Source organism: Aptenodytes patagonicus, chromosome 4, assembly GCF_965638725.1.
Source record: "Aptenodytes patagonicus chromosome 4, bAptPat1.pri.cur, whole genome shotgun sequence".
Lineage (NCBI taxonomy): Eukaryota > Metazoa > Chordata > Aves > Sphenisciformes > Spheniscidae > Aptenodytes > Aptenodytes patagonicus.
In genome coordinates this window covers 59,981,142-59,997,656 of record NC_134952.1, presented here as the reverse complement: position 1 = coordinate 59,997,656, position 16,515 = coordinate 59,981,142, and the positions used below count along the sequence as shown (strand labels likewise).

The window sequence follows — 16,515 nt, the reverse complement described above, 5'->3', positions numbered from 1 at the left end:
TAGTTGTGAAGCTTCAGGGTTTTAGCCAGGTTGTAAGGTAGTACATTTTACTACTTTAACTCTAAAAGAATCACAAAGACTAAACATGCATGTGGAAATTCTAAACCAGAATTGTTTTTCTAAGTTTAGAGACTGATTAGGGAGTAAAGATATTGTTTCAAATGCGATGAGTGAGGCAGACAGCCTGTTTTAACTGGCCGTTTCTGGAGCCAATTCTGAACTGGTATGAAAAGCCTTAACAAAGACCTTATAAAATGGGTTTAGGGTTTTTTATCAGATTTCCTTTTACCTTGCTCATTTCCTTATTACGAGCTGAATACTGTAGTCCTCCTGAGAGCAAAATTCCCATGGACATCAGGCTATATATAAAGTCCTTTTAATGCCCTTCACAGTGAGAAACTATAAGGTGCCATTCTCTCTGACTTGTATAGTCTAAGGCTGGCTGAGTTTCTGAGAAATTGCTTCACTGGAACTGAGTGCCGCAGACGCAGGCTGAGCACGAGCAAGTACAGCTTCATCAAATGCCCTGGACCGCTCTGTTCTAGACTCCTGAGAATTTGGCCCTTGCTCCTCTCCAGAGTGGAAAAGTTGCAGTATTTTGGTTAGATAGCAATCTTGGAAACAAAGTCTGAGGGCAGCAGATGGCAATTTCTGGAAAATCAACACAGGCACCAGTGAACTAAATCCAATTTATGATAACTTCATAGCTGTTCTCCGAATTGCCTTGCATCTGGTTTTGGGGGTTTTTTGCTAGCTCTTGTTCTAGATATCTCCACCTTTGCAGGATTCTTTCAGTAGTGTTAGGCAAGGAAAGGGCATCATACTGGTTTTGTTTTAAATATGCCTATGAGTGAATCAGGGTAACATTTAAGACAAGTACACCTTGGTCTCTTGAAGTGATTAAAATGAGGACCCTTCCTTGTGAGTGCTTGTCAGAATGGACACTTTGGGCTTTCCCAGGGACTGTGGCTTTTGAGGATTTTGCAGACTGCCCCATGCGAGATGCGGGCAGCATTTGGAGAACCGCTAGACCTACAGGCAGGAGTTTGGGAGCTCCAAGCCTGCCCCCAGATTGCGTGTCGGAGCACGTCAGGGTTCTCCTCCAGCCCACACAGCTAGGTTTTCTGTGTATGGAAACTGTGGTGTGGACCCACATTACCAGAATCCTCCACAGAAATTCTGGATGCTTTGACATGGTTTGCCATCCAGAGGTGTGCACGTGGGAGTGCTGGCCTTGGCACATTCGGACTTGCAAGTGAGCGCCAGGGAAAGCTGCGTGTGTCCTGGCTCCATGGCAGACCTGGCAGTCAGCTCTGGAGGCGCAGAACAGCCATGGTCCCAACACTGGGGTGGACACTGAATGAAACATTTCAGGACCAATGCACTATGTAATAAAGGTGAGAGTTTGACATTTAAACTTCTCTGGCTAGTTCTAGTGCATAGCAGTAGATAAGGATAAGGATTGAAATTACATCGCTTCTTGCAAATTCAGGGTCCAAAGGTTGGTCTAGTCTCATTTCTATAACATAGAGAAAATAATGCAGTAAGCTCATGTAGAAGTAAAATAATAAGGTGGCCATGAGAATTTAAAAAAAAAAAATTAAGAGCTCTTGCACAGTTTATATCTGTAAAGGGAATAACGGGCTTGTGTTTTATGGCTTTAGCAACAATATAACATTTTATCAGTAAGTTCAAATATTTTTATTTACCAAAGTAGGATAGCTTCTGTAATTTCAGAAATGGAAGCAAATTTATTTCATTCTTATAGAAAAGTTGATGGTTTGGGCACTTTTCTGCAGCACAGATTTTCTTTTCGGGCAAACATTGATCGGGATGGGAAAATGTGTGTTATATTCAATAGAATAATAATTATAGAAGGAAGAGCCTTCTGTGGGAAAACAGTGTATCCAACAACTGCTGTTCTCTACTGATTGCTTGTATCAGCATAGAGCTGATTTCAGGCACTGGAAGTGGACTAGGCCTGTTTGTGAGAACCAAGTTTCAAATAATTGTGTTGCCTTTTGTCTCAGCTGTGCAATAAAGGCTAATTCTAACTGAGTACGGTATTAGAACTTGTCATGGTTTAACCTCAGTTGGCAACTGAGCACCACGCAGCCGCTCGCTCACTCCCCCCGGGTGGGATGGGGGAGAGAATCAGAAGGGTAAAAGTGAGAAAACTCGTGGGTTGAGATAAAGACAGTTTAATAGGGAAAGCAAAAGCCGCGCACGCAAGCAAAGCAAAACAAGGAATTCATTCACTACTTCCCATGGGCAGGCAGGTGTTCAGCCATCTCCAGGAAAGCAGGGCTCCATCACGCGTAACGGTCACTTGGGAAGACAAACGCCATCACTCCAAACGTCCCCCCCTTCCTTCTTCTTCCCCCAGCTTTATATGCTGAGCATGACGTCACATGGTATGGAATGTCCCTTTGGCCAGTTTGGGTCAGCTGTCCTGGCTGTGCCCCCTCCCAGCTCCTTGTGCACCTCCAGCCTTCTCAGTCGGTAGAGCATGGGAAGCTGAAAAGTCCTTGACTAGTGTAAACACTACCTAACAACAACTAAAACATCGGTGTGTTATCAACATTGTTCTCACCCTAAATCCAAAACACAGCACTGTACCAGATACTAGGAACGAAATTAACTCTATCCCTGCCGAAACCAGGACAGTACTACATTGTTAATAAACGTTTGCCAAATTAGTGGTGTTTAAAACAGTAATTAGCATTGCAAATGGGATTTCAACTGTTGCACTTTTTTAAGTGAAAGTCCAATGTTTAGCCAATTACAGGTTCTATGAAAGTTAAAAGAAGACGGTGATAGCGAACAACGTGTCTTAGGTTTAACCTCTGATATCAAAGCTAGCCTCTGCCTCAGCTCATAAAAGCTTTGATCGTCATGGGAACCAGTTATGAATATGTCATTATAAAAATTTGACTATCATCTGAAGTAAATTACAAGGTGGCTTTTTTACTATTAAATTCTGATGGAGCTCACATTATGCTAGGTGTACAGCATGCCATTATAGGGCCCTTTTCAGACATTTTATGATGAGGTGAAAATGAACATTAACAAGGTTTGTAAATAGTAGTATATCATTTGCTGTCTGACCCACTAGTATTTCTACAGTTGACAAACATTTGAGGGTGAAAATGAGCACGCATAGAGGTAGTCTCTTAGTCTCTTAAAATATTAACATATCAAGCCATTAAAATTATTCTTAAAAAGATAACAAATCACTCCTGTAAATTGGAAGCAAGTCACAAGCTTATTAATTTTTTTTTTAATACCAAGTTGCCTGTGTCATATGATACAAATTGCTCCAAGCCCTAACAGTAGATGAAGTTCGAATGTTGGAATTCATCTTGTTGACTTCCTGTGCAATGTGGTGGTTTCTAAGCGGTGATTTCAGCACAGCAGTAACTGTGCCAAAGGGTTAAACTAAAATGCACAGTCATCACTTGCTGATGGCTTTCTATAGAGCTGCCAAACAGTATTTCAAATGGGGGAGTTCCTTACTCTTCTTTCAAAACCTACCTGTTTAAATCCTCTTTCCAGATTTTGTGTTCCCTGCCCCTGCTTTAGCAGGCAAAGAAGGTTATGGTGGATTCTTACTAGAGAAAACTTTGTTTCTATTGTAAGAAGTTGTAGTGCGATGTTTAGAAAAGTATTATAAATCTTGGTTACTCTGGTTCCTTGCGTTCCTCTCAGCATTTCACAGTAGTTGGAACAAATTCTGAGCTCATTTAAGCAAGACACTTAAGATCAGGAGATGCTTCAGTGAATCCCAGTGCTACAATGTTGTCAAATCAAAGTACAGTCCCAAGCAAGCCTTTGCTCTTGCTTTCCTGCAGCTATGTGCCAGCTAAATCATAGATGCTATACATTTAAAACAAAAACTAAAACCCTTAGTCCTTGATTTCCTAACTGCATTCCTCTATGGCTCTGGCATCGTGTTTGTGTGATGGACTAATCAGAATGGTCTCTCCCTTGCCTTTGCATAACAGGGACATCAGCATGCCTTACTGAGAGGAACTGTTTTCTTCACATTTCACACATCATTGGCAGCGGTAATTTTGATAGATTCTCATTTCTTTTTTTGCTATCTGAGTGGCGTAAAGGATAACATAAAGCAGGAAGTCAGCAATATTTGCAAAATATAATTGCAGGATACAGTAGATACGAGGAATGGGCATTGCTTCTCATGTAAATGTTTCTCTTCTGAGCAACTGAGGCAGAAATGCCAGAGACAAACCTGATACAGTTGTTACCTCCCCTAACTTTGACTAGTGCAGAAGTATACTCAATGAGCATTCTAGTTAATACCTTATGCTGTGGTTACACTCAAGAGATTTGAAATATCAGAGAGGACACGGCTTAGTTTCAAATCATGTTTGAAGATTCATTCAAAGATGTTGTCTTTTTACTTAGAAGCTTAGTTCAGATGGCAAATCAGATCTGTCTTTTAATCTACTTAGCCTCACTAGCACTAGATAGAGGGAGAGTTGCATGTTTTTCTTAACGTAGGCAGGTCTTAACTACTGCAGTTTGTTTCATGTGTGGTAAGAATACACTGTTGGATCATGTTCAACTTGGCATCCACCATAACCGCCACGTCTTTCTCAGCAAAGCTGCTACTCAGCCAGTCGGTTCCTAGTCTCTACTGACACACCACTTCTTCCACTCCACATTTGATAATGTTTTAAAGCTCTGTGTCATATAAGATCTGTATTCTACTTACGCTAATTAAGCCACCAGCTTCTTTCATTATCAATTCCACTAGCTATCGCAAAGCACCTTTTTCTTGTCTCTTTAGAGATTTTGGGGGAAGGTGGGACTTCTTTTTGGACTTTGGCCAGAAGTTTTCTTGTGGTATGCAACTGGTATAGTTCTGAGCAAAGTGCAAGAATTTGACTCAAAAGATGTGCATCAACCTCTGAATGACACTTCTAAGCCTTACCACTGAAAAAGTTGAATCATGTCGTCACTGCATGTTTCTTCTGCCTGAAGTCATAACTAGCTGGCCAAGAAATTAGCCCTGGTAAAGTCAGTATTAAAACAATCTGGGGCTATTGAGTACCTTCTCATTCTAAAATAAATGATTGAAGCTGCATTGTTCTTCATTTACTGACACTAAAGTGCTTCCATCTGCAATGACAACCTTATGTTACTCTTGCTAGTGTGCACTGATAGACTTATATAAACTGTAAGGTTATTTTCCTATGACAGAAAAAAAACATGCTTCTCTGTGACATGTTGTCTTAGTTTATTCCTTTGTTATCATATTCTGAACCATGGCCAGCTGGAACTTCATGTGAGAAAACTCACTATTTAGTTGTATTTTTTGATAATCTTGATTGAGGTCACTGAGAGCTTGCTATGGCCCTTGATGTAGCCACAGGAAAGATTTCTCTGGTTATAGGTTTGCTAGAAACCTTCTTTGCTTTGAACTGTTAATGATGGATTGCTGATAAGAGCGCAGATGAATGTGCAAGAATATTTCCTAATTTGCTTGCCTCATGCAGCATACCTGTATTTCTATGGAGGCGAAGAAGTGAAGAGAAATATTATCCAACTGCTTATATTCACTGTCTCTATATGTTGTCAGTAACTATATTAATACAAGATTATGACACATCTGTCTTTTAGCTATTTAAAGAGGCATTTGATGAGTAATTTTTGGTCATTAAGTTCAGGAGTATTGTTATAAGGCTAATAAATTAATCTTTATTAATTTGGTTATACTACTGATTTTAAAATTTACAATAGCTTGTGGGTACATCTTCTTGATTCAAATTTATGTGAAAAAATGCAAGATTAAATAGCAGGAAACCTTGTTCAGGAGAGTTTGTGAAGGAAAACATATGGCTTATTAATCTTTCATTATCCCCCTTCAGGCATGGAGATAGGTAATAAAATATGCCCTTACTCCTCTGCTTAATGCTGCTTCTGCTGCAACTCAGCTTGATTCCTGCTATTTGTCTGTTACGTTTGTACAAATGAATGGGCAGGAAGGGGGCAGAATAGAGAGGGAATGAGGAGAGCTGTGGCTCTTTCCCAGCTGTTCACAGCCAGAGAAGTTGTCCGGGTGCAGAGAACTGAAGTATTTTACTGTCAGAATGAGGAGGGAGAGTGCCATGGTGCTGGGAGTCTCTGACTTGAAAGGAGATCACTTTTGATCTCCTTTGTGGGGATGATGCAGCTAAGAACCTCCCTTCAAAACACATTGAAGCAGTACCATGTGGCCTCTCCATTTGTCATTGCTTTGTCATACCCTTGCCCTGTCTGCCCATCTATTCACATGCTGCAATAGAAAACTACCTCATAACACATGACTGAAATGAACTGTCCCTTTTTAAATTTAGGAATCACTCAGAACTCCCCTCCTGCCTTCAGACTTGCTTTGATATTAGTTTGGTATAATATTTTATAGTCCAGGTTGCATATTAACAGTCCTTAACCTCGTAAAAACTATGTTTGACACCTTCTGCTTCATTTGCATTTCATGTGCTGTGTGATGGCTTGCTACAAGAATTTATGCTGATGAAAGTGACCCATGATGAAAAGTATGTCTATATAACTGTTGCATCACAGCTGGAGAGCTGTAAGCAATACAGGGAAAATACTTTCCAAAAGAAACTTGTGTTACTGTAATTACATACTGCTAAATAAATAATCTAACATTCCTCTTGTATTGTATTTTTAAAGGGTGAGCCAGGTTTCATTGGTCCGCAAGGAGAACCTGGGTTGCCAGGGCTACCAGGAACAAAGGTAAGGGTAATCGGCCAACACTCTGGTGCGAAGCCCTTAGAGACACTGTCAAATTCAACTTCCTCAGCACGTAGCAGAAACTGAGACTGTACTAATGGAGGAAAATGTGGAAAGTCATCGTTCATGGACCAGTGCTATATGTGTCTTTGTGCTGGTGCCCGCAAACAATGTGAAGGCAGTTGTTATATCCATTCATAACTTAAGTTCATCCATTGCCTTTGTTCATGTTAGCATCCCAAAAGTTATTTGTTCAAGAGACAGAATATACATGACTGAAGAAACTATATTTTCATACATGTTTTTTTAGAAAAAAAGCTTGAAAGTGTGTGCAGGTATTAGAACTTTGATACTACACACCAGACTTTGAAAACACAGATCCACTAAACCTGTATTTTTTTCTTTCTTCCCATGGGTTTTTTTTTTTAGCCACTGTATGGCAAAGTTAAAATATTATGAATCCTAAAAACAGTCTCACAGTTTGGGAATCTTTATTTCAGTCCTTTCAGAATAAGGAAAAAAATACCTTACAAATCCCATTTCCATTTTGAAGCCCTCCTCTTTTGCCTTCGAGAAGACTATTTACTCAGGGGAGAGTTCCCCAACCCATTACAAGTCGTAGGTGAACTTGAAAATGTTTTGTTCTGATGGTTTGGTTTCTTTGGTCGTGCTGAGTTAGTGGTGTGCTGAAGACTGCCCAGTATTTTGTGATATATGTGTCTGTTGCTATAGGGTGACAGAGGAGAGGCAGGCCCTGTTGGGAAGGGTGAGCGAGGTGAACCTGGAGTTCCTGGACCAAAGGTCAGTCTGATTTTACATTGGAAATGTTGTGTTAGTTTTACACTTATGAACACATCTTTTCCTGCTGAAAAACAGAACAAAAACTTGGTGAGTGAGCTTTTAAATGAAAATGCTGTCAAATACTCCAGTTCAGTCCAGAAGACAATGGCAGTTTTGTGTTCACAGCTGTGGAACTGCAGTCTGAATGGACACTTATTTGGTCTGCAAAGTAAAGACACTACCTACATACACTGTCATGGAGTTGGCCTAATTCATTCTAGTTAAAGTCCTGACCTGCAGGTCCCTAACTTTCAGCGTTGAAGTCTGAATTCTTTGACCAGTGTAGCTATTGAATGCAGAGAAAATCCATTTTGCATGCTGTTTTATAACTCTGTAAGAAAGAGATCATTCTAACTACATTTTAGCATTGTCTTAATATTTTCCACTGTGTCAATGCCATCAAGTTTTCCTTTCCTAATACATCTTGAAAACAATAAGGCAGATTCTGTGCTCCTTGGCCAGTTAGTTTGTATTCACTTGAACAGTTGAGAAATGAAGTTGTGGTAACACTTTATTTTAATCGCCTTAGTTTAGGATATTTAACTATCTTCTCTATCTCTTAGCTATCATTTTTAAGGAGCTGTGGAATGACATAGGTCATTCCTGCAAACCAGTGTTTAATGATGTCTACTCTTTACTAATGCCAATACTACTTTTTCTTTGGAAGGACGGAATCTGTGGCCTTTGCATGCTAGTATTAAATAATATATTATTCTGGGTGCTATTAAATTCAGTGCCTTTACAGATTCATTATCTTGGTAATATAAAATGAACTGTTTCTGCTGTCCCATACTGTAGTTAGTCACTACTAATTTCTTTCTCTCTGCACTCTCATTTCTCTATCATTTTTCTCCTCTCTATCTTCCTTCAAACAGGGGAAAACAGGTGAACCTGGATCTAGAGGCCCAAAAGGGTCAAAGGTTAGTAGTAAAGAAACTGTCTTTAGTAGAGTAATTAACACAATGATTTTTAGGATAAATTATTTGTAACATTTCACAGAAACTTCATTTATCTCTTTAAAAGAACCTGTAACAGTCTGCAGTGTTCTTTATAAGTGAAACCTTCTGACTTTCAGCTTTAGCTATTAGAGTCGAATCCTGTGTGTTTTAAACACTGTGATTCTAGTTCTTTTTCTGTTATAACATCTATTCCACTTTGCTCTGGTTTTCCCCCTGCAACTTGGTTTCTCTCTGTGTAACTGATGTGGGTTAGTTCTCCCACATACCAGGAACCAACACCTGACTATGCCTGTGGAGATTTAATTGGTTTTCGCAATAATTCTGTGGATCCACACTTTGGTGAGTTAGGAATCAGCAGTATTCCACGTACTGCAGGCTGAGATATGCTGGCTAGAAGTCCTACAAAGGCAAGACTTGTAGGTTACATTACTGTTTTACCTACTTTAAAAAACTACTTTGATCATATCTATCTATGCATCTATCCATCCATCTCAATATAGATATAGTTGGTTCACATATATGTAGAGAGAGATAAAATACATGCTTTTCTATTACTTCATCCGCTGTGCAAATACTGTGCTCACTGGACTCCTTCATGTTATATTATGGAGTCAAAGCAAAATGAAAATAGATGTGTTTAGGTGGTTATTGAGTCTACTGTCAGAATAAAGATGACAAGACAATGTGGGCTGGTAGAATACTGTTTGCAGTACTTGTAAGGTCCTTGAAGAGCGGCCCATTCACAGTGCTTAAGGATATGATTAAATAAGTGCCACTTAACCTCATTAATTCTCACCAGAAAGAAATATTGGAAAGTGAGGGAGCTGATGAGGGGATTAAAACTTCAGAGTGAGAGTAGAAGAGTAAATCAGCCTCTCATTTGCCTACAGGTACCTGGGCACCTCCCAAATGCACCAAAAAGATGAAGATATCCCCTTTAATTCCCTTTTTATCAAAAAAAGGATATACGATTTTCATTTTCCCTGCATATCTGTCTTGAAAATTTGGCCCACAGAAGTCAATCTAGTGGTTGGGAACTTAATTTTTTAACAATTCTAATGACATGTTCACTAGCTGCTGCCAAGGCAACACTGGAAGGAAAAGCAGATGGCACAACCTTGGTTATGTCCTGCCACCAGCCTGCTCTCCATATTCCTTCATTAGTCCCATGAAAGTTTTCTGTTTTCTGTGTTTTCTATTACCACTGGTGAATTAATCATTCTTCCCTGACTTGTACCAAAGTTCATAGATTTCAACAGGAACAAAAGTTGCAGTTCTTCCCCAAATTAATTTCAAGTAATATAAAAATATATAAGAGCTTGCTATGAAATGGACTGTGAAATGAAATGAATCTTAGTCACTGGATGTTGGGTTATGAATGCATACATGTTTGAAATTCCCTCTATCGCTTGAAACATATTACTAATAGCCAGGAAGAAAAAGCTGTGTGCAAGATGGTAAAGATCTTACGTCTGTTGCAGTAAGGAAGTAAAGGAACTCTAATGCTGACAGTAATGTTGTGTTTGTAGGGGAGGCAAGGACTCCGAGCAGGGAAGTTCAGAAAGTTAGTGGAGTCATGATCGCATAAAGAAAAGTTTATACACTTTGAAACACACCTTTGAAGAATTTGTTGAGTGTTTTCAGACTTCAGACTGAGTGATTTCATTTCTCTAGCTTTCTCTTAAAGCTTTTGATAATAGTGCCATTATGAATAGGGAAGTTACATAAATTACTTAATTGCTAATCCATCTTTTATTGGTTCTTTGGGATTTCTTATTCCAACCCAATACAGCACTCAGTTACAATTCACACAGAACCAAATGCATCATTGTCAACCCTGCCACTACACAGATTTTGAAGGAGTTTTTTCTTTAATTAATTTAGATCCACGTTCTGTTTATGATGAGAGGCCTTTTAAACTGGTTTATTTAAGGCAAATGTATTTAAAAGGGAAGAACTAAGTGATTGTCAAATAGCATATCTGCTTTCAACAGATTCATTTTTACTTAGGGTGATTCATTTTTACTTAGGGTGATACAGGTGACAGAGGTGACACAGGATCTGCAGGTCCACGGGTAAGTCTACTTCTCATTTCAGCTCTTTGTTTTGTACTCTTAGATTCAGTCCACACTATGAATTGAAATTGTAGCAGCAACTCCAGTTAAACCAGTGAAATTGGGCACTTGACTCTGGTGGAACGTGTGCTGCTAACTGGCCTTTAATATGAATAACAGCCCTTGCTACTCTTTGAAGCAGTATCCTGTTCACAGTTCATGGGCAGGATGTTACTTGCCAGATGTTCTGACATTGTTCACAGCCAATACAGAACTACTACAGTATAGGAACTGCTTAAATATCTAACCTCAGAGGTTTCATATATTTGCTTTCCCACTGCAGCACAAGTCACTGTGTACTGACTTGCTTGTTTATATTTATCTTTTTAAAAAAATGTTTTCCTTTAAAAACAATCTTTAGTTTAATGCTAACTTTTGTGGTACAAAAGTACCACTTACTATTACTTACTATTGTAAGTACAACAAGATTCCAGCACCGCACGATCAAGCTAAAGCATGTGTCGGTAGTTAAGTGTCTAGAGTAGTCTTTGGCAGGTGTCTCAAAATTTTTATGGAAAATATATTACAGGGACCACCTGGACAGAAGGGTGATCAAGGCGCAACAGAGATAATTGATTATAATGGCAACATCCATGAAGCTCTGCAGGTATGCAAACATAACAAGGCTGGAGTGGCTTAGTCTGGTCTGGGAAAAAGCAGTCTGACATCATTGTACTTCTCTTTTGTGTAGGCCTTGAAAACATTTTGTGTGCAAAGATTTGCTGAGCTTATTAATCAGGAATCTCTTTCTACATTTGGAAACCAGGTTTGCTGTTTGGTGTTAGACAAACTGTTTCCTTGATACAATTTAGCTGAGTGAATTAGTTTCATTTCCCCTGGAGAGTATTGACATCATCTAATGAGGATAAAGCTGATTCATTGCTGGCTCTGGTACTTAGTGCTGAATTCATGTAATAAACCACATACATAGGTTCAACAGAAGTTTCTGCTTTTCAGTTCATGTAGTATAATATTGACATTTCTTTTTTTCCTCCTTTTCCCCATCCTCTTCCTATAAAATGCAAAGAGCAGAATATTTGAGATTTGGAAACCATGTAACGTGGTTCCATTAGCAAGCTGTGGATTCAATCAGCAACTTGAGTATGTTAAATAGACCAAGCACCAGTCTTCCCACTTATTCATTTCCAGAAAACTTATTTTGACTGGTGTGCAGAAAAGTGTGGAGGATTAAAGTGGGGTTACAAAAAGAATGAATGAGTGTTTGCATGAAAGCAAAGTACCAAGGTGACATGTGTCATTGCAGTCAAGGTGATTTACATTGCAGTATACTCAGATGCAAATTCTGTGCAGTGTAAGTCCACCAAAGTGAATGGCTTGCTTATATGCAACTGAAGACTGAATTTGGCTCATTGTGCATCTGATTATTTTCTCACTGAAGCTGCTGAACTTTTTGTCTTGCATTTACTCAGTGGGAGTGGATAGATGTCTGGCCAGTCATTTGGTTTTCAAGACTCTCTTGAAAAATAAAAAAATCTCACTGCCTTTACTAAAATCTAAAAGCCTGTACGTTGTTAAGGCTAAGTCCACTCTTTCATTGTGAGCGGTGTCTACGGGGAAGTCTACATAGGCATGTTCTGAGGCTCTGCATTATACCTGTCTCTTTTGGTTTACCCTTAAGGGAATTCAAACACACAACTTTCAGTCTTTTAAATCACTCTCTGAGTTAGATGCCTAAAGTAGCCTGAAATTAATGCTGCATATTACCAGACACATATTTCCCAGGGGCTTTAGCCCCTGTATCTCCTGTATTCTGTCTTTGCATCTCAACTTTGGCATCAATGTTACTTTCAAGCTTCCTCAGAAAAGCTGCAGCACATAAAGAAGTCTTAAAAAGGGACTAAAACCTATTGGGGTGATTGAAACAGATTAGGAGGCCCTTATCCCATTGTAAATCATTTCAAATGTCATCACGTTCTGATCCAGGGCAACAAATAATTTATATTAATGGGAATGGCTGTGCAAGGATGGTGTAAGATTATATAGGATCAGTTGAAAATATAAGGATATATATTGCCAAATCCAGCTCAGCCCTTTCAGATGGCAAGCACCCATTCCTAAGTCTCCTGGTGCCAAATTCTTAGGGGCTCTGAGATTTGCAGCTCTCCCATAGAAGCAAATGAGAACTTTCAGTGTTCAGCACTGAGCTGTGAACTTGCACAGAATTTGGCCTGCTGATTTAAGAAGTTGACAAGAGTTTGCAAGATCTGGACTGCCTGTCTGCTTTTTTAGAATTTAGTGATAAACCATCAAGCAGCCTAGAAGCTTCAGAACAATTTAGTTACTTTGCCTTGTGCCTCCTACTCGAATCTCATGTGTCAGTGGAGAATAAGATGTCTTAGTCCATCAGCACTGAAAATTGCGATCTTAAAATTATCATCACAGTTCGAGCAAGACCCCTGCTGAGTGTATGTGGCTTTCACTTGGAGGACCAGACACAAAATGTGTGTCTCTATCGAAATTGCTCTTCAGGCCTATTCTGCAGGATTTCCTAAGGCAAAAGGCAGTAGCTCCAAAGGTTTAACCTTTGTAGGAACTACACCACTTCCTTTGTAGAAATACAGTATATTTAGATATTAAAATCTGAATATGCTGCTGAAAAGGAACCCATTAGCATGAACATGCAAACACTAATTTGCAATGGTTATTTTTGGTTTTCATACTAGATAAACTGAATTTTTCACTATTTTTAAAATTCTTGATATATTTCCATAAATAAGTTTAAATGCGAAGGACATCAATTTATTGAAGTCATCTGTTAGAGAACTTTTTTTTTAAGTACTTTGTATTGAGCAGGTTCCAGGTTTTTGACAACAGTGTATATTATTGCACTGACAAATGAAGATTCATTTAAAGCATAACAGAAGATTTGCAAACTTTTGTTTGCATATAGGAAAACAATTAGAGAAGCTAAATATTTCTTGTTCCATATATGCCAGTAGGTTCTTCACAGGCAATAGGAAAGCATGTGCATTATTTGGGGGTTTTACTCTGTTCAAAAATATAGACAAGCATTTTAATTACTTCTAAACATTTTTTAACTTGCTTTTAGATTCTTCTTTGGCAAGAAATAGTGGCGGGTCAAGATATTTTGCCTTTCTTCCATGATGAAAATATCTTTTGTCTTTGCAGTCATTTAAAGCAGAATTGTAGTATATATAGCTGAGTTTCTGGGCCAGCAGTTTCGGATTTAGAACTTAACTTTTTCATACATCTGAGTTTCTATATGAAAATCAATGTTACGTCTCCACTCTAGGAACGGTATTTGTTAATTAAGCAAAACTTCCAGAGATTGCAAAACATGGGGGAAGTCTTTTATTCATCTTAAGATACCGAGTCGTCATGTTATCTTAAAATGTTTAAAAAGCTTTTGAAGACTTTTCCTATTGTTTTGCTATTTAGTCATCATTTATTTGATTGCTTAAATTGTATGAGAACCTGCAGTCTTCATCTATGTAAAATCCTGATTCCCACAGAAGCCAAATAGCTAGTAGAACACTGGGAGTTAAAAATAACATGGTTTTCACTAATTTTTTTTGGATGCATGGTGTATCCCAGATGCAGCATAGGTTTTGTGGAGATGCTAAATTGTAGCAAGCAGAATAATTTATATCCTTGTTCAGTTCTGGTAATAGTGTCTCTTTTTAATACATTTTGCCAACAGAGGATTGCCACCCTGACTGTCACGGTAATTCCTATCATATGACTTACAGTGTGTTGTAGAACTTCTCCTTTGTGTCACAGCATGTTCATAATTCTGCCAGTCCAGGACATGTCTTCATTGGATGTTGACTCTGTTTATCATCACATGTATTTATTTGCTTAGCATTCCCATAACAGAGAACCCATTGTTGAAAGCCATTCAACAATGGAACCAGTTCTGCTCCTGCTGAATTAATGGCAAAACTTCAGTTCACTTAAGTAAGAGACCAGGAAAATATGGAAGTCAGTATTTCTGTAGGTACTCATCTAGGCAGATAGCTGCTTTGGAATTTTTAGTGTATGTCCCCATCTCTGTGTGTCTGTAGAGTGGGAGTCAAGCGAAAACATGAAGCAGGATTTGAGTACCAAACAATTTTCTATTATCAACCTTATTTTCAGGGCAGAAATTCAGTTCTTTCAAGTTGGCTTGTGAAGAAACATCATTTGGGAGTTTTCAGACCAGATGCAAATTATTTTCTGAAAAAGGCCTGTCTTAATTAACTATAAATAAGTAAAGCTAAGTAGAAAGCCCAAGTATGAGGAATCCTCGTCCCATCTTATCAGATGTCAGAAATAAAGATAAATTTTCCAGCATCTGTCCCCAGAACGTGCAAACAACTGAACACTCCAGTGCTCTTACTCCAGCCAGTTTCTGTGGGAGGTTTAGCCACATCAGGCCAGACACAATTTCTGAGAATACTGACACTGGCTGGGAGATGCTTATAGTATTGCAGGTTCAGCCTTCCCTTAAAGCTGCAGACTTGGTATAAGCAAATTATTTTTTTATTCTTTTTGTTTCAAGTTGAAATCTGCAAGATTGCTTAGTCCTATTTTCCCATCTGTACAAATGCTCTCTCTGTATTAATGGAGGGGATTTTTAAATTCTTTTTTTTTTTAAAAAGCATCCCCACAGTGCACTATCCAGACCAACATTTGATACGTGACACTGTGTCCACAGCCTCAGGTAAAAATGAAAGAAATAGTCACAACTTATTCCGTGGCAATTTCACAAAGCACTGGGTATCCCCAAATGCACTTGGCATCTTTTAGCAGAATCCTCTTTGAAATCAGTTGGAGATTTCTCCTGACCTTGGATTGTTTTGGTTCAGGATATAAGGGCTGGTAAATGTGGCTGAGGTGAGTTATAGTCTCCCTGCCATTAAGAGGAGCTTTGCCATTTCATCAGTGGGAGCAGCAAGACTTTATAAAATGTGAGCTGTACTGTTATTTTAACATTGTTTTTTGTGGTACCCTTTTGTTTGTTGAGAGTTGTCATAGATTAACAACTTGTCCATAACTGGCCTTGGTTCCCCTTGTGTTAAAAATCTAACCCTTTTTTTTACAGTAGCTATACTAACATTCAGCCTGTGTTTACATGGCAAGTCCTGCAGGAATTTATTTAAAAGCTGAAGAAATTTGTATGTTTCTGTTTAGGGGCCACCAGGACCACCGGGACCCCAAGGGCTGCAAGGGCCAAAGGTGATCTTCCTTATTTTACCCATTGTATCTTAAGGGTTGGAGGTATTTTCTGCTTTTTTAACTGATGTGTGCACACAGGCACATGGAGTTCTATACAGCATATTTAACTGTAATTTTACCAAATATGGCATGTTTCAAACTTTGCATCCTAGCCTTTTGAAATGTAGCCTTCCAGAACAGATGCTTTGTTTAGTTGCCACACACAGATACTCAGCTGAGAACCAGCAAAATGAATTAGTACTGAAACAGGGCAGAAGCATCTCCCCCATGGATCTGCACTCAGGCGGTTCCCTAGGGCTTCTGCTGCAGAGGGTGCTCTGTGTGTTTGCAAAGTAGCTGCACAACTAGACAGTGGCTCCTATGCATCACTTCTGGCTGGGTGGGAATGAGGTAGGCAAAACAGTGTGTGCAAGGCACTGCCAGACCACAGTATGAGTACATGTAAATGCATCTTTTATGTTACAGTGGTGCCCACCCAAATAAGCACAGTATTTTCTAATCTCAGTACAAATTAAAACGTGCACATATGGGCAGCAGCCTGGCTGCAAACCCAAGCCTGCTAATCCCACCTGGCTGGTGCTATGCGTAGAACCAGAACTATTAGTGAGCAGCCCACACAGAGACAATGAATACCATAT

The 16,515-nt window shown here is 39.1% G+C and overlaps 1 protein-coding gene across 1 annotated transcript in view; it reads left to right on the top strand.

Annotated features, from left to right (window-relative positions):
* The window catches only part of COL25A1 (collagen type XXV alpha 1 chain), a 337,364-nt gene that overhangs the window by 286,580 nt on the left and 34,269 nt on the right, over positions 1 to 16,515 (top strand). The window contains exons 19-25 of the mRNA XM_076336882.1: positions 6,706 to 6,768; positions 7,498 to 7,566; positions 8,481 to 8,525; positions 10,595 to 10,639; positions 11,208 to 11,285; positions 14,361 to 14,384; positions 15,833 to 15,877. Coding sequence (XP_076192997.1) covers positions 6,706 to 6,768; positions 7,498 to 7,566; positions 8,481 to 8,525; positions 10,595 to 10,639; positions 11,208 to 11,285; positions 14,361 to 14,384; positions 15,833 to 15,877 — 369 coding nt within the window. The remainder of the gene's footprint in view (positions 1 to 6,705; positions 6,769 to 7,497; positions 7,567 to 8,480; positions 8,526 to 10,594; positions 10,640 to 11,207; positions 11,286 to 14,360; positions 14,385 to 15,832; positions 15,878 to 16,515) is intronic.